Genomic DNA, 23,434 nt, shown 5'->3' with positions numbered 1-23,434 from the left:
GGGCGATGACGTCGCGGGGGCGGGACGCGACGGTGACGGCGTCAGACCGAGACGAAGCGAGCGGAGCTGAGGCGAGGCCGGGCCGGAGGTGAGCGGGGCCGGGCCGGGGGCGCCTCTCCTCGGCGGCGGGGGGCGGCAGGGGGCGAGGGGCGCCTCCCGCGTTGGCCGATACTCTCCTTTTTTCCCTTAAAAAGGCTCTCCCGAGGCCTCGTCTGAGGCGGCCGCCGCGGGGGGGGGCGGAATTCCTGTGTGAAATTCCTTCACCTCTCTTGTTCCTCGTCCCTCTAACCCGTTCCCGGCCCTGCGGTTTAGAGGTTTATTCCGCCTTTCTGTACGAGGGGACGCATTTAAAATACTCACCCGCCGTAGGGCCGGCGAGGTCGCTGCCCGCAGCCTTGGGTTGCGTCCGGGGCCGCTGGGGGCTGCCGGCTGCGCATCGCACGGTACGGAGCGCGCGGGAGGCTTTACTGTAAGGTTTTGACGCGCTGTATGCGGTAGCTTTTTAATCTGTTGAAGCTGGAAACCTCCGGTATTGTTTAAAGCCCCTTTCTTGCTCTGGGCAGTCCTGTTCCTCGAGGACTGTTAAACGTGTGTGACATTAAGATAAGGTCCCCTCCCTGCCCGCAGCCCGGTGTCTACCCCGGGCCCAGCCCTTGGGCCTCCTCCCTGGCACGGCACGAAGCAGCCTGATCCCGAGTCCTCCTCGGCGTGACATGACAGGAGAGCGCCTGCTGGCTGTCTTCACCGAGCCCTGGCCAGGCAAGCGCCCGGGTGGTTGAGCAAGCCAGGTCATTGCAGTCTAGAGCTGGAGTTATTTAAAAGGGAGATGGCTGGCACGCCAAATCTTTCATTTTAAATTCCACCTTCTGCTGGAAAACTGAGAGGGAGAAAAATCTCTCTCCCATCGTCCCATCGAGAACTCGACTGTGCGTGCTTTGATGGTAGCTCCTAGCCTTTACGCTGACTGAAGGCAGACGTAATGTCATGTCTTTGAGGACTACGGTAGCTTCCTACTTTCTTCAGATTCCATCCCAAGGGATTGATGCAGGCTGGTGTTGCTGTTGATGTAGTTTGGGCTCTGACTGATCTTGAAAGGTCACAGCCTGCTGTTCTGAGAGGAAGGTGTGACTTTGGACTTATTTTTTTTCCACGTTAGCCTAACAGCTTACGTATCTTTTGAGGTTTTCAGCCTTCTTCCTGGGAAAGGTGACTTTTTAATGGGGTTAATAAATGTGTTTACTCGTGTTGCCATCTGTTGTAGTTGCTTAGCTTGTGTTGCGTATTCATTCAAGGCCAACGCAAGACGCTATAATCTGTAGCGTACATCCAAGATCTTCCACTCATTACCTAGTTGGCATTGTGGGCTGGTTAGCACTAATTCCTACCAGAGTAGCTCAGACAAGGCGCAGAGTTGTCCCGTTCTGAACCTGTCTGCAGTTTCCAGGAGGGAGGGGTCCACGGCACACAGAGCCAGAGGAACAGCGGGTCAAAATCCACTCCACACCTGACTGCAGGCCACTGAGTTAAATTTGGTACAGCATATCCGTAAGCTATGCTTCCATGACAACATGGTGGCAGTAAGGCATTACCCAGCATGCGCAGTGTAATGATAGAAATCATTTTTAATAAGGTAAAGACCTTGCTTACAACAGGCTCTCCCAAAGCAAGTGCGTGGCTTGTAGCTAATTGAAGACACACTGGGCAAACAGTGTGCTCACCGCTGCTCTCTGTTCTCTGTGGTCGTGTTAAATTAGAAGGAAAATAGGTTTGCATTGGGTGAGTAGAGTGAAAGAGGCTAGGTAATTTGTTTCAGTAGCCAGTGCTGCTATGAGTACAGGTGATGACATGACACTATTGTGACACTTCTATAGTGCAGATTTTCTTCGGACTCTGTCAGGAATGCAATCTCTTATAAAATATTAGTGCAGACGGGTTTCTCAAAACTGTCACTTAACTGTACATTCTGTTCCCCTCCTCCCTCCGTGTCATTGCTCACCCAGCGCCACCAATGACAAGAGTTGAAAGAACCTCAATCTGGAATGCTGGAAATGCCAAAAGTTACTTTCCTCACCCCCCACCCCCCCACCCCACCCCAGTCTTTCTCATGTACTGTGGAAGCAAACTCCGCTAGGTCATGTCCTGAGTAGGAGAGACAAGGCAGTGTTTAATGTCAAATAGTTGTCACTAGTCTGGAAATCCAGAAATCCTGTGTATGTCTCTATTCAAATCTTTAAGGAAAGCGGGTAAGTTTGTGTTTCGGTGGTTTTTTGTTTTGTTTTTTTTTAAGCATGGCTTGCAGTCTCCCTGCAAAACTAGTCTCTGAACCAGAGAGAAACTGAATTATGCCCTTAAGTGTAGCTATTTCTTAATGTCATGTTAACACTCAGCTTGGGGGAACTCTGTGCTGCCTGTCAGGTAGCACTGAACCCCTACCTGTTCCTCTCTCTGCTGCTGTCAGGTTTGCTGCTGCTGCGGAAATGGGGGAGTACGGAGTTGTGCCAGGCCAGCGCGTGGCCATCGTCTGGGACAGCTCCTCGCCGGTTCAAGCCCTGAAGGATTTGGTGGCTAAAATTCAGGCGCTGGTGGGAGCTGATAATCGTGTCTCTGTGGAAAACATTAACCAGCTGTCTCAGTGTAAGAATGAGCTTAATTTTTCACTGTTTCGTTTAAAGGGAGAGGGTGCTTCTGTTGTGTGAGCTGACATCTTCCCTGGTTTGTAAGTCAGCATTCAGAACAACAATAGCACCTACTGCTAACTCTTACCACTGGCAGTAGAGCAAAGAAAGTGATATGCCCTGGTCGTGCTTCCTATGACTGGTGTCTTTAATCAGTTATTGCTGTTGTACACAAGCATGAGAGATGAGGAGGGGAGGAGGAACTGATGTATTAAGCAAAGCTCTGTGTGTCTTATGTGTAAAATTGTACCATCTTCCTCTTTCTTTTCAGCGGCTCACAGGGAGTCCAGTTTTGATGTAATTCTCTCTGGCATGGTACCAGGCAGTACAGCGCAGCACAGCGCGGAGGTACTAGCAGAACTAGCTCGGATACTTAAGCCGGGGGGCCGTGTCCTCCTGAAAGAACTGGTGATTACAGAATCAGGTGAGAGAATCTGCATCAGCCTTGCTTTCATGGCAGCATAGCAATTCTTGTGAGGATTAGGCTGAAATGGAAAGGACAGGAACCCTGACTGACATTCAGAGATTTTCATTCTCCTGACACAGTAACCTGAATAGCAAGGTTTTTACGCTGTGTTTTAGCTGGTAGCCATCAGAGGTGTTTGCAGCCACTCTCCTTCTATCAAAAGTGCTGGATAGACTTGTTCCTAAACTACGTTGAAAAGCTCAGTGGACACTGATGATCTCCTAGGGCGTGTAATGTTAAATAGTTGCAGATGTTGTGTTTCTGAGGAGCTTCTGAAGTGGTTTTAAAAACAGGTGACGAATGCCAAGAGAAGCTGTTCCCAGAAGCCAGCTGAGAAATAGTTATCCAGAAAAGGTAGAACTGTTTGGACTAAGTTTTAAGAGTAAAGCCAGAGTACCTGCCATGGGACAGCTGGAGGAACGCGCAAGGAGGTTGTCGTGGTTTAACCTCAGTCGGCAACTGAGCCCCACCCAGCCGCTCACTCCCCCTCCCCCCCCCCCGGGATGGGGGAGAGAATCGGAAGAGTGAAAGTGAGAAAACTCATGGGTTGAGATAAAAACAGTTCAATAATTGAAATTAGAATAAAATCCTAATAATAATAATAATACACAAAGCAAGTGATGCACAATGCAGTTGCTCACCACCCGCCGACCGATGCCCAGCCAGTCCCCGAGCAGCGGCCCCCCCGGCCAGCTTTCCCCCAGTTTATGTACTGAGCATGACGTCCCATGGTATGGAATGTCCCTCTGGCCAGTTTGGCTGTGCCCCCTCCCAGCTTCTTGTGCACCCCCAGCCTTCTCAGTCGGTAGAGCATGGGAAGCTGAAAAGTCCTTGACTGGTGCAAGCATTACCTAGCAACAACTAAAACATCGGTGTGTTATCAACATTATTCTCATGCTAAATCCAAAACACAGCACTGTACCAGCTACTAGGAAGGAAATTAACCCTATCCCAGCCGAAACCAGGACAGAGGTGAACACAAGATTATTCCTCTGTCTTATACTTGACCTGCATTCGAACCTTGCTGGCATAGGGAGCTGGTTCAGGATGGAAGTGGGAAATAATATGCCACCTGCTAAGAACAGAAGCGTCTATGTTGACGGTGTTTCTGTTGGCACAATCTACAGTGCTGCGAATGGTGATGTAAGTGGCAGCAGAAATGCCCTCTTCAGGTTGGGAAGACTTGCCAATGCTTTGAAGCTGGCAGTGGCTCTGTGGTGCAAGTGATACCTTAGGGGCAGGGGGGAACACTTCTGGGACAGAACAAACATGCAAAGTCTGGAGTAGATGAGGTTTCCTTTTTCCAAGGTCACATCTAACAGGCTGGAATTTGGTGGACTTGTAATAAAGTGCAAGTGGGACTAGCGAGAGAGCGTGAATGGATTCTGTTCAGCACAATCCTGTGCCCAAGTGAAGAAGCCTGTAATGAGTTTTTGATTAAACAGTGATTGTAATAGCTTTTGCCTGCGAGAACAAGGCTCTTGAATGTTATGTTTCTGAATGTAATGTTCATTTAGGAGTCCACGTTTTGAAAACTTCATGAGTTGTTCACTTTAATATGTGAAAATGTTTTGGGGGATTTTGTTGTTTGGGTTTTTGGGGTGGTTTTTTTTTTCCTTTTTCTGGTGGGTGTAAATTGGGTTGAGGAAGGTTTTGGCATACATAGAAAAGATTTGGAGCTGGGATGGCTTCGTGACCCCAGGCTGTTATTCTAATGAACAAGCTGCTTACGCTCTTGGTTTGTTCCCGCTGTCAGCTAGAAAGGGCCCAATTTTAAAGCAGAGGTTTGGCTTGAGTACCTCCTTCTGAAGCTCTTGCTCTTCCAGGTTTCTCGGTGACCTCTATTCTTGTTTTTCCCCCCTCCTACTTCCTGCTTTTGTGTCTTCCAGGAAACAACAGCAGGATCAAGACAGCAGCCAAACTCTTCACAGCTCTGACTCTCTCTGGGTTGGTGGAAGTGAAGGAGGTACGTATGTACTAACCGCTTCCAGCAACTCCCTTGTGCAGTTACCTTGAAACGTAGATGGTGATTCCTGGGGACTTGCTGGGTGACAAGGTGTTTAGCTACCCTGGTTTACTGTAAACGTGCATGGACGCTGCCTGCCACAAACTTTAGTTACTGCAAAGGTAGTGTTTTTCTTTAGGATTGAAAATGCCGATTGTCTGTGTTCACTGGAATGCTGGACTGGGTGCTGAAATAAGGGGTTCTGCATGAGGTTAACCTAAAATTGTACATTGCAGCTGCAAAAGGAAGCGTTGACCCCGAAGGAGGCCCAGTCGGTCCGAGAACATCTGGGTTACCAAGGCAATGACCTTCTCACTGTTCAGATAGAAGGCAGGAAGCCCAATTTTGAAGTGGGTTCCTCAAGTCAGCTCAAACTTTCCTTTGCCAAGAAAGCTGGTCCTTCAGGTAAGGAGTGGTGCGCGATGTCTGGATTCCCTGCCTCTCAGGTGACAAGCATCCCTTGGAATAGGGAGACAGCTCCGGGGTAGGGAGTACTATGGTAAAAACCTGTGAAGTGGGGCTTTCCAAAGTCGTTTGAACTCTTTTTGTTGGGAGTTGATGGGGCAAAGGCTGGAGTAACTACTATTTCTTCCTTTGTTTTGGCTCCAGGAAAACCCTCTGTGGACCCAGCGACTGCCAAGCTGTGGACACTCTCTGCCAATGATATGAATGATGAAGAGATGGTATCTGGTCTTGTTTGTGAGGCTTTGCTGTTGTTCCTTTTCTCTCCTCTTCTTTCCTATTCTAAATAATTTCGGTCATGCCTCTCGGGAAGCTTTACAACTTAAGAGGTAGAAAAGCATCCCCAGGGCAAAATACCTCATCTACTATGTGAGGTCTTAAGAGCCCAGAGGTGTGGTGAAGGCGGAGGGGAGATGTGGATAAGAGGGCGCAGCTGCAGCACTTTAATGCTGGTGCTACAGATAGCACCATTTCTTTGAACATAACACAGCGATGTCATTCCCTACTGACAAATCGGTCTTCTGTGTGTTATCTTCCATGGTACGTTTTCAGGATCTTTTGGACTCTGATGAGCTGTTGGATTCAGAGGATTTGAAAAAGCCAGATCCATCGTCCCTCAGAGCTCCATCCTGCAAAGAAATGGGCAAAAAGAAAGCCTGCAAGAACTGGTCAGTGCTGGGATTAGCATGTCGGTGAACCTTTTAACTGTAACATTAAACCCTTAGAGTTGGATGGATTTTAAAAAGGTTGTAGACACTTTGCTGTTCTTCAGAGCATAGTTCTCTTGGTTCATGTCCTTTCTTATGTTAATTATTTGAATGTAAATCCAAATACAATGAGAATTGACTAGCCACACCAAAACTTCTACAAATTACCACACTGATATGATCAACGGTCTTCTTGAAGGTGGCTACACAGTTTGCCCAGCCTTGACTAAAACCCTGGTTTCTCAGATTTCAAGGAGAAATAGCACACATAGCAAGTGCTGTAGAGACATTTCCCACTCAGTTTAAACTTGCGGAGCGTGTTTCAACACTTGTTATACAAACCACTTTGAAGAACAAAGTGAAGAGCATGAGAGGCCCGGAGTCAGCTGTGTTGTGTGACAGAGCAAGGGCTGTTGCCTGTGAATAGGGCTGAAACAAGTGTTGGCGACTCACAGCCTTTAAGCAGAAAGGTGCAGGTGACTTCTTTATTTTTCTACAGCACATGTGGCCTGGCTGAAGAGCTGGAACAGGAGAAGAAGAGCTCACAGCCCAAATCCGCCTGTGGAAACGTAAATAGTCATTTTTGTTTCTATACTGTGATTTGCAGTACGTGATTTGTGTCTAAGAACTGTGTTCTCTAGTGACTGCTCTCTAAGCTGGCTTACTGCTTCCAAACACAGCTTGTGCAGCTTCTGCAGAGCTTCAGCCTGTTGCCCTGTGCCCACGTGCTCTGTACCGGTGCGTGCTGTCTCTTCCAGCGCAAGCGCCGCCCCTGTAGGAGTCAGAGTGAACAGCGAACCTTTACCTCCCTGCTCATGCGCTAACCAGTGATCTGCTCGGGGAAGACCACCTTATGGGAGCGCAGGGGGACCTGGTGGTGGTTAGGGGGCTGCCCAAGCCCAGCATGCAGCCGTGCCCGAGCACACCGGCTGGGGTGGAAACTCGCTTCTTCCATGTGAGCACAGTGCCCTGCACAGCTCTGCTAACCACGCTAGCCAGGCACGTGTTGAGAGGGTGTAGAAGGGAAGCGGTTTCTGTGCTGATACGTGCTGAGCAGCATGTCATCTCTTAAGCTGGAAAAAACGTATCACAGGGGGAGAGAACTGAGAGTTGCCCCTGATTACAGAAGGCGCTTTTCTTTCTCTTGCCAGTGCTACCTGGGGGACGCGTTCCGCTGTGCCAGCTGCCCTTACCTGGGGATGCCCGCCTTCAAGCCTGGGGAAAAGATTCTTCTGAAAGAGAACCAGCTGCATGATGCCTAACAAAGACGTCTCTGGATGTCCTGCAAAGGACTCCTCTGCTTCTCCGTCAGTCTGAGGTTCTTCCTGCAGTCCTCCTCATCCTCTCAAACTCATGTTCTCTGGCCAATACCCCTTGTGGGGATGGACAATGTGGGCACTGACACTGCTGTGAGCTCATCACTTGTAATCAGCCTTGGGCTACCTGGTAATCTTTGGTGACAAGTGGTCTCGTATGTATTAGACTTCATGTTATCTCTTGTTTTAGCTGGCTTGACTTGATACTGGGATGCTGGCTGTCACAGCATGTCCCACCAGCAGAGGGAAGTCGAATCGAGTGTCGGGGGGGGGGGGTGGGGGGGAGTGTGTGTCTGTGTGTGTGTCTGTGTGTGTGTGTGTGTGTGTGTGTGTGTGTCAGGACCGGTACTTCCCCATGCCCTTGTACTGCTCTAATTTGCCTTGATTTTTCCCGATGAATCAGCAGCTCTGGCTTAGTTCTCAGGGTGACACTGGGCTCCTGCTGTCTTTGAAATCTGAACCTGCAGTTCCTTATCACGTGAAGGTGGCTCAGCAGCTCCTGTTGCAAGTCAGGAGCAGTGAGTACACTTAGGAGTATTCACTTACGCTGCTAAGAGTACGCTCCTTGGTAAAGTCTGGCAGGCATGATGAATTTCCAAGTGTTTTGGGAGCCTGCCAATGATATCCCCTGCCCCCACCTATTTCCATCAAAATGAAAAGATTCGGTCCCACTGGGAAAACTCCTGCCCTTAAGGCAGGCAGCAGATTAAACAAGATCTGTCTTGTCCTCCCACACCTTTCTGTCCAACGTGAACTGATAAACTGATAACACAATCTGAGACCGTCGCCTCTCTTGGTGGTTACCAAGTGAGTTACCTGCAGTGTCCAATCAGTTAGAACATAGCAATAACTTTATTTCTAGATGATCTGTGGTCACCATCTGCTCCACTCCGCAGGATACTGACTACTCTTTATTTATTTGCATAATTACTGCTAGTGAAGCATCCACGCAGATGTGGGATGAGGGAGCTGTTCATGTTCTGTGCCAGGCTTGCTTCTCACCTAGGGAGGGAGAGGAAGAAAACCCAAAGCCAGTGTCTCAACGGGGATTGCTTTGTTTGGAGCTCTTGCTCTACAGGGTGTGACTGCTTCTTGTTGTGCTACCTGAGTTACACACTCAACTCATGGAGGGAGCTGGGATGAAAGGCTGTTCTGTTCTTGAAATAAAAGTGACCAATAGTAAAGCGTTTGTTTTAAGACAGGTATTAGTGGTGTTCTAAGTGCGTCTCTCCTTTTACTCAGCCTCTCAGTGACTCCTGGAACTGTTTGAATGTTGGGTTGCATCTTGGAGTTCTCCATAAATTGTTCCACTGAAAACATGACTTGAATACGTGATGCCCACTGGAAAGAACAGAATCAAGCTGCCTAGATTAACTTTTTTATTCGGTCTAGATTTCAGAAAGAGGCTTTCTCCTGGTTGAGTAAAGAGAAGGCTTGCAGGGAAAGAAGGGAGGGAGTCCTCGAGGTGTGCGAAGCACCCTGTGTGGATCAGGGGGCAGGTGCTGCGGTGTGAGCTGTGTAGTACTTGGTACTTACCTGAGAGCGAGAGGGGAATATGACGGACTGGTGGCAATGGAGACCCCTGAGAGCTTGTATGTAGAGGGACAGCTGCCCTCCACTGAGAGCACGGCTTTCCCAGACCCCTTCCTCACCCTCCTACCGAGTCCCTGCCTCTGTCATCAGCGAGAACAACTCCCAAGGAGACAGAAATCTTGTGATAAACCTCCTGTCTGACACACCTGTTAGCACTCCCATCTTGTGATCTAAAGAAATGGTTAAAAGCCTCTGCACACCTATGACCTTTGGGGATTTTATTGCCTTTTTTCAGCCTCACTGGTAGCGGAAGATCAGATCTCTGCATGTCTGAATGTGAAAAGTTCCTGATAAAGGCAGCCCTTAACCTGAACTCTGCTTTCCTTTCAGGAGTAAGAAAGATAAGCCAGGGAGGAGGTAGCGGCAGAAGCTTTTGTTTCACAGTGATTCACTGAACTGGAATTTAAACAAGCTGGAAGCACTTTCAGATACTGCTGAGTTCAGTTAATGGTGGTTAAGGCTGTGTAATCTTGTTCTCTTTAAATAGTGTTACCCGCTCTTGCTGTGCGAGAGGGCCTCAAAGGGTGACAGTTTGGCAGCGGAGCATCAGCTGGGTGGGAATATGCTCCTATCAGGCTGGTTTTGAGGAGTATTTATCCTTTTAGCCCCCTTCCCTTGTCTGCTACAGCCTCCAGCCACCCTGCCTGCCCTCCCCTCCTCCTTCCACCCCTAGTCCTTATGCCTGGCCACCCACCCTGCACCTGGGAGGGCGGCACTTGTCCCTGGGGGTGAGCAAGCTGAGGCTGTGCCGAGAATAGAATAGAACATCTCAGTTGGAAGGGACCTACAGCGATCATCTGGTCCAACTGCCTGACCGCTTCAGGGCTGACCAAAAGTTAAAGCATGTCGTTAAGGGCATTGTTCAAATGCCTCTTAAACACTGACAGGCTTGGGGCATCGACCACCTCTCCAGGAAGCCTGTTCCAGGGCTTGAACACCCTCCCGGTAAAGAAATGCTTCCCAATGTCCAGTCTAAACCTCCCCTGGTGCAGCTTTGAACCATTCCCAGGCGTCCTGTCACTGGATCCCAGGGAGAAGAGATCAGCACCTCCCTCCCTTGCAGCTGGGGTGGTGGGAAGGGGGCTAAAAGGACAAACTGAAGGAGGATTAACTGAACTCAGCAGACACAGTTCAGGTCCTGATGTGCTGTTGAGCCAGCTCTGCGACAGGGCAATTCTACAGGGGTCTCCAGCGGACGCTTTAAATGTGCCCTGCAGCAAAGTCACTGTAACTTCAGCCATTTTCAGTGAAGCTTCTGTGATTTTTCTCCCAGTAGCTGACCTGTTCCCGTGTTCCACTGAACTCCTTGCTCCAGGCAGCTGAAGCCACCCTCTCTCCGAGTGACACAGGTTGGACACGCAGCGCCAGGTACAGCCCATGGGGAGTGCAGGACTGACCTGCACGCTCGCACCTCAAACGAGGCTCCTGAGAGCAGAAAGGACTAAAAATCACAGTGCTCTGTGGCTCAGAGCGAGCTCCGCAGCCACGTGTGCGCTGGAATGGGGCCTCTGAGCACCTGCTGCCTTAGGCCAGATCCCTGAGACCTTACTGGATCTGGCCATCGCCTGTCTTCCATCGTTCCAGTTGTGGACTTGCTCCTATGACTCCTACCACGCACTTTTTCTTGTGAGATCTTTTACTCTTTGCGTGATGGTTTTGAAGCATCGTTCAGGTGGTTTTATTTCTTTTGGGGGATTGCATCATCCATCACCATCTGAAAGTGTCACCTCTCCACTGCTGCCTCAGGGAGTGTTTTATGGCACTGCAGGCAAACAGGGCGTGCAAGGACTGGGCACTGCAAAGACGAGCGTGTGCTCGTCCCCTTCTTGGTGGCTGTAAGTCACATCCCTCTTCCCTCGCTGGCTTGTTGTTCCTCATCCTCCCCGTTGTTCCTCATCCTCCCCGTTGTTCCTCATCCTCCCCGTTGTTCCTCCTCCAAGCCAGGGGCTGGGGCAGCCTTAGGGATCTCACCCACGTCAGGACGAGATTTGGGGCTGTGACATCTAGACAAGAGGGGCCAAGGGCGCGGGATTCAGTCTAGGACTGTCGCCATAGGAATTCTCTCACCTCACCTCTTCCTACTTCCACTTGTGCAGCACAAAGAAGACAGATGTGGGGTTTATTCCCAGCTGCAGAAGTGCAGAAAGCCGTCCAATGCGGTGAATGCAGGTCCTGAGCGCAACTGGGTTGTAAGCAGGAGGAGTTACAGGGGACCGGGAGAGGCCCTGGTGCAGGGGGGATGGATGTGCCTCTCCTACCCAGTTTGCTCTGGACAGGCTGTTTCCCATCTCCAGCCATGTCCAAGGGGTTTTTTTGCCAGCTTTTCTGCTCCACTGCCTCCCTCCAGCGGCTGTGCCTGCTCAGGATCGCCTGGTCCTCATCCCGCCAGCTCTGTGGACCCCAGCACGCAGCAAAGCCCTGTGCCATCCGCTTCTCCTCCCAGCCCCACTGGAACCGGTCCTGGTGAGCGTCGTCTTGGGGATATAGAAATAGTCTAATTTACAAAAAGGGGGGATTAAAATAATCAGGGAGGCTCCTCCAACCCTCCCCAGCAATAAAACTGAAACAGAGTGAATTGCCCCAGTTTTCCAGGGGGCTGCGAGATGCAGCCCTTTGTGCTGCAGGCCAAGCGCCAGGCCAAGCGCTGCGTCACAGAGCTGAGCATCCGTTCCTCTTGACAGACAAGATCAGCAGCATTTTTCGCCCTTCTCCTCCTGCTTCTCTTAGCGTCCTTCGGATGTCCCTTTTTACCCTGGAGCCTGTTCAGGAGATGCTTTATGGAGCCGTTCATGGAGAAACACCCCAGTGCATCTACCCCTGCCTCTGTACTCACACCCCAGGATGTCCCCTTGCACGGCTTCGACCTGGGGAGGCACGAAGAGCTGTGGAGTTCAGCACTGGCTCCATGTGCACGCCTGCTTTCCTCCCCTTGAATTAGAGCAGCTGCTTTTCCTCCTGCTGGGAAAAGCATGGCTGCGTTGGTGGCCTTCAGAGTTGGTGCAAAGACCAGGAAGCTTTTCTCTGCATCTTTGCAGCTTGCTTTACATGCGCTACTTTTCTCTTAAATAAATGCGATGCCTGCTGGTAACCTTCCTTGCTGGAGAAATTGGGTCTCCTGGGTGAGAAGGAGATGCTCTGTGGGACAGGGAGGGACGTGTGCCCTCTGCAGAGCAGGGAATAAACCTCTCCTTGTGCCTGGCCCGGACATCTCTGAGAGCTTCAGAGGTGTTAAAGTCCAGTGAACTTGCCAGCAGAAATACAATTAATCACCCAACTGCTCTTTTTCCTCAGCCTGAGCCATTTTTCTCCAGTGTCTTCCCCTTCTTCTGACTCTTCTGGTCTCTCTTCTCCTTCTGTTTCTCTGTTCCAGTTCCTTCCACCTCTCTGTTTCTGTTCTTCTTTCTCTAATTCTCTTCTGTTTTCTCTCTTCTCTTTGCTGGCTTCTCTCTTTCACACCATCTGAGTATACAACAGTCCTCCCCACTGCCACCCTCACCCATCCCCATCCTTTCCCGTTCCTCCTCTTCTGCTCCTTGGCTTGTTTTTTCTTTTTCCCTTTGCTCTTTCTGGGTTTTCTCACTGTGACCCGGATCACGTCCCTGTTCTTTCCCACATGGATTCCTGCTGCTTTTCCACCAGGCAGGGAGCGTGGTGGAGGCCAAGCCTCTCCTGTGTGCTCTGGCACGGCTGCAGCTTTGCTCAAGACCTTTTGCTCTCCTGTGCCCTTTCTGCAGGAGGTTCAGCTGAGGACCATGTAGGAACCGGGCTGGCAGTGACTGCGGCACTGAGGACTTGTCCACCAGCACCCAAAAGCACCATCACAGCGGGCATGAAGCTTGGGGACCACATCAGGCAGCAGCTCCCGGGGAGCTGCAGAGACCTCCCCAGCTGCACCCCCCGGTACACCTCTTCTCCAGAGGTTGAGTGGCTCCTCCGCGCTCTCCCCAGGTGCCTACTGCTATGATTCTGCCCTAAAAAAAAAACAAACTGGGAGAAGCAGCACTTTTACTTCTGTTTCTCCACCTGACTCAGGCTTCCTCCGCACAGTGAGCAGAGCTTGCAGGGCAGTGAGGACGCCCTCCATGCTCCTGGCACGGAAACCCATCGTGGTTGTCTCGCCCACCTGCCTTGAGCACACGTAGGGACAATAGGGACCTCCGTCCATACAGAGGTGGCACGTACACGTTTGGGGCAAGGAGGGCATTGCATTTATTACCGCTCTATCTTCACACACTTGCTTAACCGCTTGTGATAGCATCTTTCTGAGAACTGAAATTCGGAGGCTCAGCTCTGGCCATAGCCGCTTCACCTTTTTAAAAATAGCCGATGGACAAAGATGCTGCCCCCACCCTTCCTGCCTGCACTTGCAAAAGCCCCCAAGATCTGGAGAGATTGTCTCAGCTCGTTCCTTAAGCAGCCCTGGCGGCGTTTCTTCACCTCTTGCTCACTCCTGTAACTGCTCCAAGGCTATTTCACCGCTTCTTTCCTGGTTCCTTGTTATCCCAGATCCGATCTCCGCTAACCTTGGGCGTAAGGGAGGATGCAAAAGCAGCACTACGAAAGTCCCAGCTTTCTCCACCTCACTGGTTAATGACTCTTTCTTGGTTAAATAACAAGCCAAACTTTTCTTTTTCCTTCCTCCTCTTTTTAAGGCAGTTAAGCAAATGCAGAGCCTTTCACAGCCCGCATTAGTCTTAACTCATTTTGTACCTTAGCTTTCCCATTTTGCCTCTGCAGTTTAGTGATCATGTCATTCTGCTCAAGTCCTTTGTGTTTTTCCTTTCCTCGTGGCCTTTTTTGACCAGTGGGATGCTGAAGAACTTCTCTGCAGCTGTATTTGCCTCTGAAGCTTCCCCTCTTGCCTCTGCAAAGGATAACCATCTGCCAAGGCTTTTAATACAAGTCTTAGGTGTCCTGCTCAGCTCTTCTTGGAGTCACAAGCAGTCCTTCTTAGTTGAAGTCAGGTTTTTTTAAATGCTTTTCTCCTTAAAATAGTAACTTTGGTCATTTCATGCTGTAGGAACATGAGAAGGGCTGTGCTGGGCCAGCCCAAGGGCCGCCCAGCCTGGCTATATAGAATCATAGAATTGTTTAGGTTGGAAAAGACCCTTAAGATCATCAAGTCCATCCGTTAACCCAGCACTGCCAAGTCCACCACTAAACCATGTCCCCGAGTACCACATCTCCACGTCTTTTCAATACCCCCAGGGATGGTGACTCAACCACTTCCCTGCGCAGCCTGTTCCAATGCTTGACAGGCCTTTTGGTAAAGAAATTTTTCCTCACATCCAATCTAACCCTCCCCTGGCACAACTTGAGGCCATTTCCCTCTCGTCCTATCGCTTGTTACTTGGGAGAAGAGACCGACCCCCACCTCGCTACAACCTCCTTTCAGGTGGTTGTAGAGAGCGATGAGGTCTCCCCTCAGCCTCCTCTTCTCCAGGCTGAACAACCCCAGTTCCCTCAGCCGCTCCTCATCAGACTTGTTCTCCAGACCCCTGACCAGCCTCGTTGCCCTTCTCTGGACACGCTCCAGCACCTCGACGTCCTTCTTGGAGTGAGGGGCCCAAAACTGAACACAGTATTCGAGGTGCGGCCTCACCAGCGCCGAGTACAGGGGCACGATCCCTTCCCTACTCCTGCTGGCCACACCATTTCTGATACAGGCCAGGATGCCATTGGCCTTCTTGGCCGCCTGGGCACACTGCCGGCTCATGTTCAGCCAGCTGTCAACAAAAAGGTGGCCAGCAGACCCCCTGCTGATCCCTTGTTGGACTTCTGCCCCACCCCAGCCTCTCTGGCTGCCCCAGTGCCACATCAGGAGGGTGTGGGATGGCCACCCTCGCGTCCCACCCAAACACAAGCGATGGGTCTCCTTGTCGCGAGGATGGGGTGAGAGCCGTGGCTGAGCAGTGTCTGCTCTAAGCCAAATCCCATGGACCTCTGGGCATGTAGGTTGGAAACAGCCCCCCAAGGAGCGACAGGCAGTGAGATGTTCTGGAGACCCTCCATCTCACTTCCTTTCTGCGGCCAGGGGGAGACCTGGCACATCTCCTTCAGTTCCTCCTCCAGCTCCTTCAGAAGCTGCTGCTGAAGTTTTGGCTGCATTTCATACCTGCCAGTTTAACTTACGCCTTCCCTTTCCAAGCTGGGGCACCCCTAGGGATCCTCCTCCATCTGCTCCTCCTCCTCCATGGTTGCAGGTACCCAGGAGGAGGCTGGTGAGGATGTCCTGCAGTTTGGTGGAGCCTGGTTCTGCTCTGCATCCCTGGGCAGCATCCCCCAGCAACCTTGATGCCTCTATGAGCCTCCCCGGTTCAGCACTTTGACCCTCACATCCCACCCCCTTTTCCACTGGTTGCTCCCCCCAAATATTGGGGTTTTTTTTCCCCAATTTTTCCCTTTCTGTAGCCCTTGTCTGTGTCTTCCTGGCTGCACGTGACCTGAGCTCTGCCCCCAGGACACAGGGAGCTCCACTGCCACCACTTTGGGGATGTCTCCCACGGGTAGCTGCTCTGAAACTGGACTGAGCGGGGAAACCAGAAAGTCTCCAGGGCTTGGTGACTATTCCTGCTGGACTTCACTGGGTCTCCATCAGGAGTAGAGAACTGGAAACACTGAGGGTGAAAACATCCCTTTTTATTTCCTTTTTTTTTTTTCCCCCAAATTACAGGAAAGCTCTACATGCATGAGGACACCCATCCACTCCCACCATGAAGCAGATCCACGCAGATCACTGCAGCAGCACTTGCATTGCACCTCTGCGAAGCAAACGATGCCTTTCCACCCTTGCTTCTTGTGTTTCAAGCGAGTGAACCAGAGCAAGGTCAACCCACGTCACAGCAGGTGCCTGCTCCGGAGAAAATCCAGACAATTGCTCCAGGACCTTTTCAGCACCGAGAGGAGCTTCTCATGGCCACCCCACCCAGCATTTCTAGCACCAAGGGGACACCAAGTGCTTCCTGGACCATGGTGGCCACGCGGTGCACGGTGACATCACTGAAACATGGAGCAAGTTGCTAGAGGAACCCATCAGTGACCGGAGACTGTGAAAGGAGTTGCCGAGGCTTGCCAGTGCTTGGGGCTGCAGGAAGGCAAGGGGAAAACCAGCTGGAAGAGCCCTGTCCTCACCGCGAGAGATGGCTTCTTCCAGGGGAGCATAAAGCACAGTGGTGCAGTCATTTGGGGGTAAATAGGTGGCTTTGGTCGCCAAGATTGCACTTCCGTACAAGCTAACGCCTAGTTTTCGGGGATGATGACCTCGACAGGTGTACAACAAGCTGCTCATCCCTCCCTTCTCCCTCATTTGCCCTCTCCCTCTGGGGAGACATCCACCCCTGCATTGGCAGCACCAGCATCCCCGCTGCTCTGCTTTTGTTGCAACGCTTTGATCTCGGTGTAAACGACATCGGAGGAGGTGGGGTTTGTCCCCTTCTTTTCAAACTTCAGGTTGACGTAGGTCAGGTCCTCAGTCCCTGTCACCGGAGATGCCTACAGGGGAGAGAGCAATGAGTAGAGCCCTGGCTTTCCCTTCTGCATCTCCCCTGCTAGTATTTTTCCACTGGCACAACCATTTGCACTGCCCAAGCATTATCCAGCTTGCTCAGAGGTGCCACCTATTCAGAAGCTTGTAAGCCCCTATTTAATAGGAATTAATAAGTGTTTAGGACCACATTTTCAGAAAGCAAAGCTGATTTTACTCTGAAATCCTTTAAATGGGTACTCAACAACCAGTGCTGCTTTTTACAGGGACAAGGAAACGATACGTGCGAAGCCCTCCCTGGCTTACCGTGCTGAGCTGATTCCCCTCCGCCACTTGCCTGCTTGTGAGCTTTCCTGAAAAAGGAAACATAGTTTAAATAGTAGTTAAAATAATGATAACGATCATTATTTTAAATGAAGAAAACATCTGCATTGGTCCTGCTTTTGTTGCAGGAGAGGATGGGGCTCTGCGGTTAGCTGGCTCTGAAGATGGCCGGGGGGCAGGAGGGTTTGGCAAGGATTTAAAAGCCCTTGGAGGGGCTGGAGAAGAGCTCTGAGCTGGACACTTCTGGAAATGTGGTGATGTGCAAGACCTGTTTCACTTGCACCACGGCTTGTGCCATAACTGGGTTCTCACCAGCAACTGGCCAGAGGGAAGGGAGGGGGTGAACCTTCTCCCCACCCTGGGACAGCTTGTCCAGGAGGACAGACTGTGCAGGGAACACCGAGTGAGCAGGAGCAGTAGGGTATTGAAGATGGACATCTCCCAAGCCTGGGCTTGTCCAGACCAGCAGGTGAGGAGGAGGTGCCGACCAGCTCCCACAGGAGACGGAGGCTCAGCGCAGGCTCAGTCTTACCTTTTCTGTTCCTTCTGCACTGCCACAGCAGAAGGCAAATTATCGGCATGTAAAGAAGCGTCCCGACTGCTAAGCCGAAGATGACACACGGGAGGAAGCTGAGTCCTGCACACACAACCATCACAGAGGCACTCATGAGCTGCCATCCCACCCTGCAGGGACGCACGCTGCCATTGCCCCTTTCGGGGGGGGGGGGGGGGGGGGGGTGGTTCTTTTCCAAACTTGGGCTTCCAGACCCTGAACCACCCGCAGCCCCCACAGCCCCAGGGTGCTGACAAAATCATGTGGGGAACAGTCTCCAAAAACTCATCCGAACTCAGCCAGGGGGGTAGTCGGACCATCAGAGCGCCTTCCCAGCGTCACAGCTTCTGATCCACTGGTGCCTACCCCTGTTGGCCAGCAGCTCCCACCCACTCATGGGAAAACATCAGGATGTGTTTCCCCCCTTGCTGCTCCTCTTTCTCCCTGAGGATGCCTCCTGCCCCCCACGCTTGCAGCCACGGGGCTGTGGGGACTCACCTGTCCAGGTCTCCTTCTCGGTGACATTGGTCTGAGGTGCCCCAGGGCCACAGCCTGGAAGACAGAAACACAAGTGAGAGACTGCCCAGAGGCAGAGGACACCCTGCTCCCTGCTCTGCTTTGGGGCAGGGACCTGGATCCCACAGCCCCGGCTCTCACGCTCCTGCCACCGCAGCTCCAGCCACCTCAGCATTCGGCTGACGTGCCGCAGCTGGAGGATGTGGCGCGTCCTATTTCAAGGACCCGATGGCCAAGCAGCTCTGTGGTGGGATGCATCTGCCAAAAGGGCTGTGCTGGGTTGGCTCCTCCAGTGCCCGGGATGCTTTTGGGGGAAACGGTGCACGGGGGTACCGGGGGGACCGTTCATGATAGCATCCTTCTCTGCCCACTCATCACCCCCATGAAAATGGGAGCAGTGCCACTTACTGGAAACTGTCCCTTGCATGCCGTTTCCAGTGTCTGTCAAGTTTATTCTTGTCTCGAACACCATACACACACAGATTCTTGTGTGGGCTGAACACACGCTGGGGCTGGTGACCTTGATACAGTTTTCTCCCAGAGTCGTGGTGTTGGTTTGATTCCCCACCTCCAGACCTGCAGGTTTGTACCACTTCACAGGTACCATGAGATTCTCCAGACAAATCCTGAACCTGCACTCCACAGGGATGACTGACTCTTCTGGGTGGCTGACTGTCCCTGGAGGAAACAAAAATATAAGTGATAAGTGAAATATAAGTCATATATATGACCTTGCAGGGGTCATATCCCACTGGCACATGTCGCTCATGAAAGACACGGTGAAGTAACTGTCCTTTCCTCCAGCAGCTGATGCCCTTTTCCGAATCCGGCTGTTCCTCAACAGTGAACGTTGAAATGTTGCACGTTGATTAGTGCCACCCAACGCTGTGCAGCGCACAAGCATTTCTCTGTCTCAGAAATGATTGAAAATGGGAGGATCGGGGGGAAGGACACCTCCTCCTCCTCCTGCAACCTTGGCAGAAGGGTCTTCTGGCACCAGAGCAGGACGTGCTACCGAGGCCACAGGCTCAGGCTCCACCATTTCATGAAGCGTGAGGTGGGACTGGGGGGCTAGCTGTGGGGAACCGGTCAGCCCTAGAGAAGCAAAGAAAACGTAGTAGACGTAGAGCAGCCTCTCTGGCTTCATCCCATCCCCTAATGCTCACTCCGGAGTACTTCAGAATCGCTCCTGAACCTCTGAGCTGAAGTCACTTCACACCTTCTCAGCAGAGTCCTCCCTCTCTTCCCTCTCTCCTCTCCCTTCCTAAGTCCTTTCTCTCCGCTCCTGTGGGTGTTGGTGGGCTTGTGTCTCTTACCACACTTGTTCCATTTGGAATGTCTGTTCTCAGACATGTTTTTTGTGTTCTCCATCTTGCACGTGTACGTTCTCGTACGTGCTTTGTTCACGCTGGCGAAGATGAGCCGGGCAGAACCCTTTTTCATCTCCACACCACCACTTTTGTTCTGCTTTTTTCTGTTGTTTTGAGCAGTATTAAACAACTTCATCTCCCTAGCTGTGCTGCTCGAGCCCGTGTTTGGGCAGACACTGCAAGATGAGACCTAACCCTACCGACACATTGATCGTGTCTGAAATCTGGTGAGCGAGTCCTGCCAAAAAAACCCAAAAAAGGGTTTGTGTTAAGGAATATCCGCATCCTCCACGTGAAGCTGACCTCCTTCGCAGTCATCAGGCTTATAAGCATCTCTTGTTTCCTTTCCCACTCCCGACTGTTTTCTCTCCCTGCTGCTAAGGCAATGCTGGTTCAAAGCCCCAGAGCCTGAAATTGGGTCCCCGTGGGCAGAGCCCACAGCCTGGGCATAGGCAGTTGCAGGGGGGGCCCCCTCTGCAAGGCACATGGCGAGGTGCTGGTGCAGAAGGGGGAGTTAAATGCTGCAAGAGGAGAGGAAAAAGCAGCAGCAGCCACGTTCCAAACATCCTGCAGGTGTATGCAAAGACGGAAGAGTTGAGGTGAGGGTACAGGGGGACTCACCGGTGGGCAGCCAGGCGAGGAGCAGCAGGGGCAGAAAGCCGCCGGCCAGCCGGACCTCCATGCCGTCTTTCCGACAGCCTCACGGTGACGATGCTGGGCACCCAGCAGGATCGGCTGGGAGGTTCCTTTCTCTTCCCGCAACACGAGGGTCACTGCTCAGCCGAGGCAAGCTGCAGCCCTGCCTGGAGCTCACCTCCTCGCCGCTCGGTCAGGCAGTTCCCTCTGCACTCGCAGGCTTCCCCTTCTCTTGCTTCAGCCTGATTTTTATCTCCTCTCTTCGCTGTTTGACTCCTTCTGCGGTTTCATCCCAGCCACGTGCTCTCAGCCCTGAGATGGACCCGAATAACGCAGCTGAGTACTGCTGATGGCCATTTCCCAGTATTTTAGGTTGCAGCCCAGTAGCTCCCCGTCCCCGGCACGGGCGGGTGCAGGGGAAAGGGCTTCCCCAGTTTCCTACAGCAGCGCCTCCCCGTGCCACCTGAGTCCTTTTTGTTTTACACCAGGGAACGGACCCCTTGGAGAAAGCGATGCTGCTGTCACGGCAGGATGACGGGGTGATGTCCACCCCGTCCAGCGTGCTAGCTGAGGCTGGGTTGGGATCTGCACACTCTGCCAACCCCCAAACATCGAGGACCGCTGTGGGTTGACGTGGGGATGGGCTCGGTCAGAGCTTTCTGGTTGCTCAGACATGGGATGTACAAGCCCCAGCCAGGCAGGGACCAGGCTCCCCAGTCCGGCTCTGGCCCTGAGCACCCAGGTCCCGGCTCCTGCCCTGTGGGGATGGGGTGCTCCAAGTAGCCCCCCGCATCCCCCTGCCACCTCCGGCTGGAGGGACGTCCTTTCCTCCCCAGAGCTGCATCGACCAGGCCAGACACCGAAAGGATGCGGATAGCACCGGCAGCGGGCGCAGGGCCCTCTGTGTCCCCAGCCTCTGTGGGTGCAATCTCTGCTGCTCCCTGCAGGCCCTCCGCTGCCCGCCACCGCTCTTCCCCTTTCGTGCTCAGAGCAAAACCTGCTCCCACCTGCCGTTTCCTCCCCTTCAGTTCCCTGTCAGCATTTCCAGTAATCACCCCCCTACCCCATTTTGAAGCCAGACCCGACATCCTCCCTTCTCCAAAGGCGGCACCCCCACATCCCCACATTACATGGCTCCCCTCCCATTTTCTCTGCCCCCTTCCATCCCTGTTTTCTCCCCGTTTTCCGAGATGATGGAGCCCAAACTGAGCATGCAGGATGGGGACCCGCCACCACAGAGCCCTCCCCGAAACAGAGTCTGGGGAGCAGTATCCTACTGGGACCATCTTCTATCACCAGTGTGCATGGTCCCAACACCACCTTCACCGCAGCACGGGGAGCAGAAGAGGATGGCAGAGCCTGTCCCGCAGGGATGCTCCTGGGTCAAAGACAGAAGGATGGTCGCAGAAAGCAAGCGATGCTGAGAATTTGCGAACGCTGGTGTGCCCCTGGGCTGATCCTGCACCTGTCCGCATGGTGGCTGCGCTCCCAAAGCCCCATGGGCATCTCTGCCAGGGAGAGGGCAGAGTCCTACACACTTGGCTTTGGCTGCACTGCTCCGCACCGTGGGTCTCCCCTGGACTCCCCGTGCCGCGCACGCACAGCCCAGCCACGTGCGTCTCCTGGAGGAAAGGGTCTTTGCTGGAGCTTTTCTCCACCAGCCAGTGGAACCTCCTGGCTGAAGCACAGCTGAGGTCTTATCTGGGAACCGACCCACACAGAGAAACAGCAACACCAGCAGGATATTTGCTGACGGGAGGGTCATAAAACTAAATTCTTGTGGGACACAAGAATGACAAACAAGAGGCTCTGTGTCTCTTGCTCTCCCCTCTGGACTTCTTCATCTCTTCCCATGCTCTTTCTGACGTTCAGTTCCTCTCCGCACTTGAATTTTCCTCTCCTCTTGCCTTATGACCAAGCAACAACGCATACTTGTTGCTTCCTTCCCTTTCATTTCTATTCTAGTTCTCACATTCACTATCACTGATGAAGCCGATTGGACACAAGGTGAACTCCTTCATGCTCTCCCCCCATCTCAGAGACATCAGCACCAAGGATCCTGGAATGGGCAAAGCTGGCAGCTGTCCTGGTTTCGGCAGGGATGGAGTTAATTTCCTTCCTTGTAGCTGGTACAGTGCTGTGGTTTGGATTTAGGGTGAGAACAATGTTGATAACACACCGATGTTTTAGTTGTTGCTGAGCAGTGCTTGCACTAGTCAAGGACTTTTCAGCTTTTCATCCCCTGCCAGCGAGAAGCTGGGAGGGGGCACAGCCAGGACAGCTGACCCAAACTGGCCACAGGGACATTCCATACCATGGGACGTCATGCTCGGTATAGAAACTGGGGAAAGCTGGCCGGGGGGGCCACTGCTCGGGGACTGGCTGGGCATCGGTCGGCAGGTGGTGAGGAATTGCATCGTGCATCACTTGCTTTGTGTATTATTATTATTATTACATTATTATTGCTATTATTATTTTATTTCAATTATTAAACTGTTTTTATCTCAACCCACGAGTTTTTCTCACTTCTACTCTTCCAATTCTCTCCCCCATCCCACCGGGGGGGGGGAGGAGTGAGCGAGTGGCTGTGTGGTACCCAGTTGCCGACTGAGGTTGAACCACGACACAGCATATCTCTTGCCATGGGTGAGGTGGGCAGGACCACTGAGCCATGGACGATCAGCACAGCGGGGAGGGATGCTACGTGCCCCCAAGCCTTGCCCTGCCCCATCTCCAGGCATGGACACCAGCTGGAAACTGCGGCAGGAAAGCAGCAGAAGAGGTGGGTGCCCACATTCTCCTGTCCAAGACCTGCTGCAAAAGCTTTTACCAAGATGCTGCGACCCAAGTGCAAACACCAAGGCACCGAGCGTGACTGTCCATCCTGCTCCACGAGTACTGCGTGTAAGTACAAGCCTTACCTAGATTGCCCTTAGCAAGTTGGATTCTCCACATAATTAGGATAATCTTCTACATCCCAATTGGGAGAGCGGGAGAAACGGGAAGATTGTTAACACAAGCCTCATCTAACTCCCAGGGCCCAGGTTGGGTTTCCTGGCCTGGGGACAAAAGAATGAGTAATTTTAAACTGTAACCTAAGCACATCAGCTGTGGGGGGCTATCTGTAGGTGGCAGACCAAAGGTTTCAGCTCTTTCTTCTAGGTATATCCATTGCCCTCTTCACCCAGAGCCTCGCTGGGTCAGCGCAGACCTCAGCACCCCAAACAGTCACAGATCTGCAGTGAGGAGGTACAAGAGCTCAGCAAAGAACAAGGCAGTGACAGCAAGAACTGTGAGCCCTTCCCCTTCCATGCACAACCTCCCCCTC

General features: G+C 52.3%; 1 protein-coding gene and 1 long non-coding RNA gene across 2 annotated transcripts; one reads left to right on the top strand and one right to left on the bottom strand.

The window, feature by feature from the left end:
* The first annotated feature begins 13 nt into the window (after positions 1 to 13).
* Positions 14 to 7,896, top strand: CIAPIN1 (cytokine induced apoptosis inhibitor 1). Its single transcript, XM_076349590.1, has 9 exons — positions 14 to 88; positions 2,459 to 2,634; positions 2,947 to 3,099; positions 5,031 to 5,107; positions 5,383 to 5,551; positions 5,756 to 5,829; positions 6,161 to 6,276; positions 6,815 to 6,884; positions 7,467 to 7,896. The coding sequence occupies exons 2-9, from the start codon at positions 2,478 to 2,480 to the stop codon at positions 7,575 to 7,577; spliced, it is 927 nt and encodes a 308-aa protein (XP_076205705.1). The 5' UTR covers positions 14 to 88; positions 2,459 to 2,477; the 3' UTR covers positions 7,578 to 7,896.
* Positions 7,897 to 17,571: 9,675 nt separating this feature from the next.
* Positions 17,572 to 18,569, bottom strand: LOC143165588 (uncharacterized). The gene is made up of 3 exons (XR_012996274.1): positions 18,509 to 18,569; positions 18,083 to 18,136; positions 17,572 to 17,668 (listed from the first exon to the last, which is right to left on the bottom strand). It is a non-coding gene; the product is annotated as an uncharacterized LOC143165588 (long non-coding RNA).
* Between the last annotated feature and the right edge of the window lie 4,865 nt (positions 18,570 to 23,434).

Source organism: Aptenodytes patagonicus, chromosome 11, assembly GCF_965638725.1.
Source record: "Aptenodytes patagonicus chromosome 11, bAptPat1.pri.cur, whole genome shotgun sequence".
NCBI classification, from domain to species: Eukaryota; Metazoa; Chordata; class Aves; order Sphenisciformes; family Spheniscidae; genus Aptenodytes; species Aptenodytes patagonicus.
Note: the sequence above shows the minus strand (reverse complement) of the source record. Positions and strands in the feature narration are given on the sequence as shown.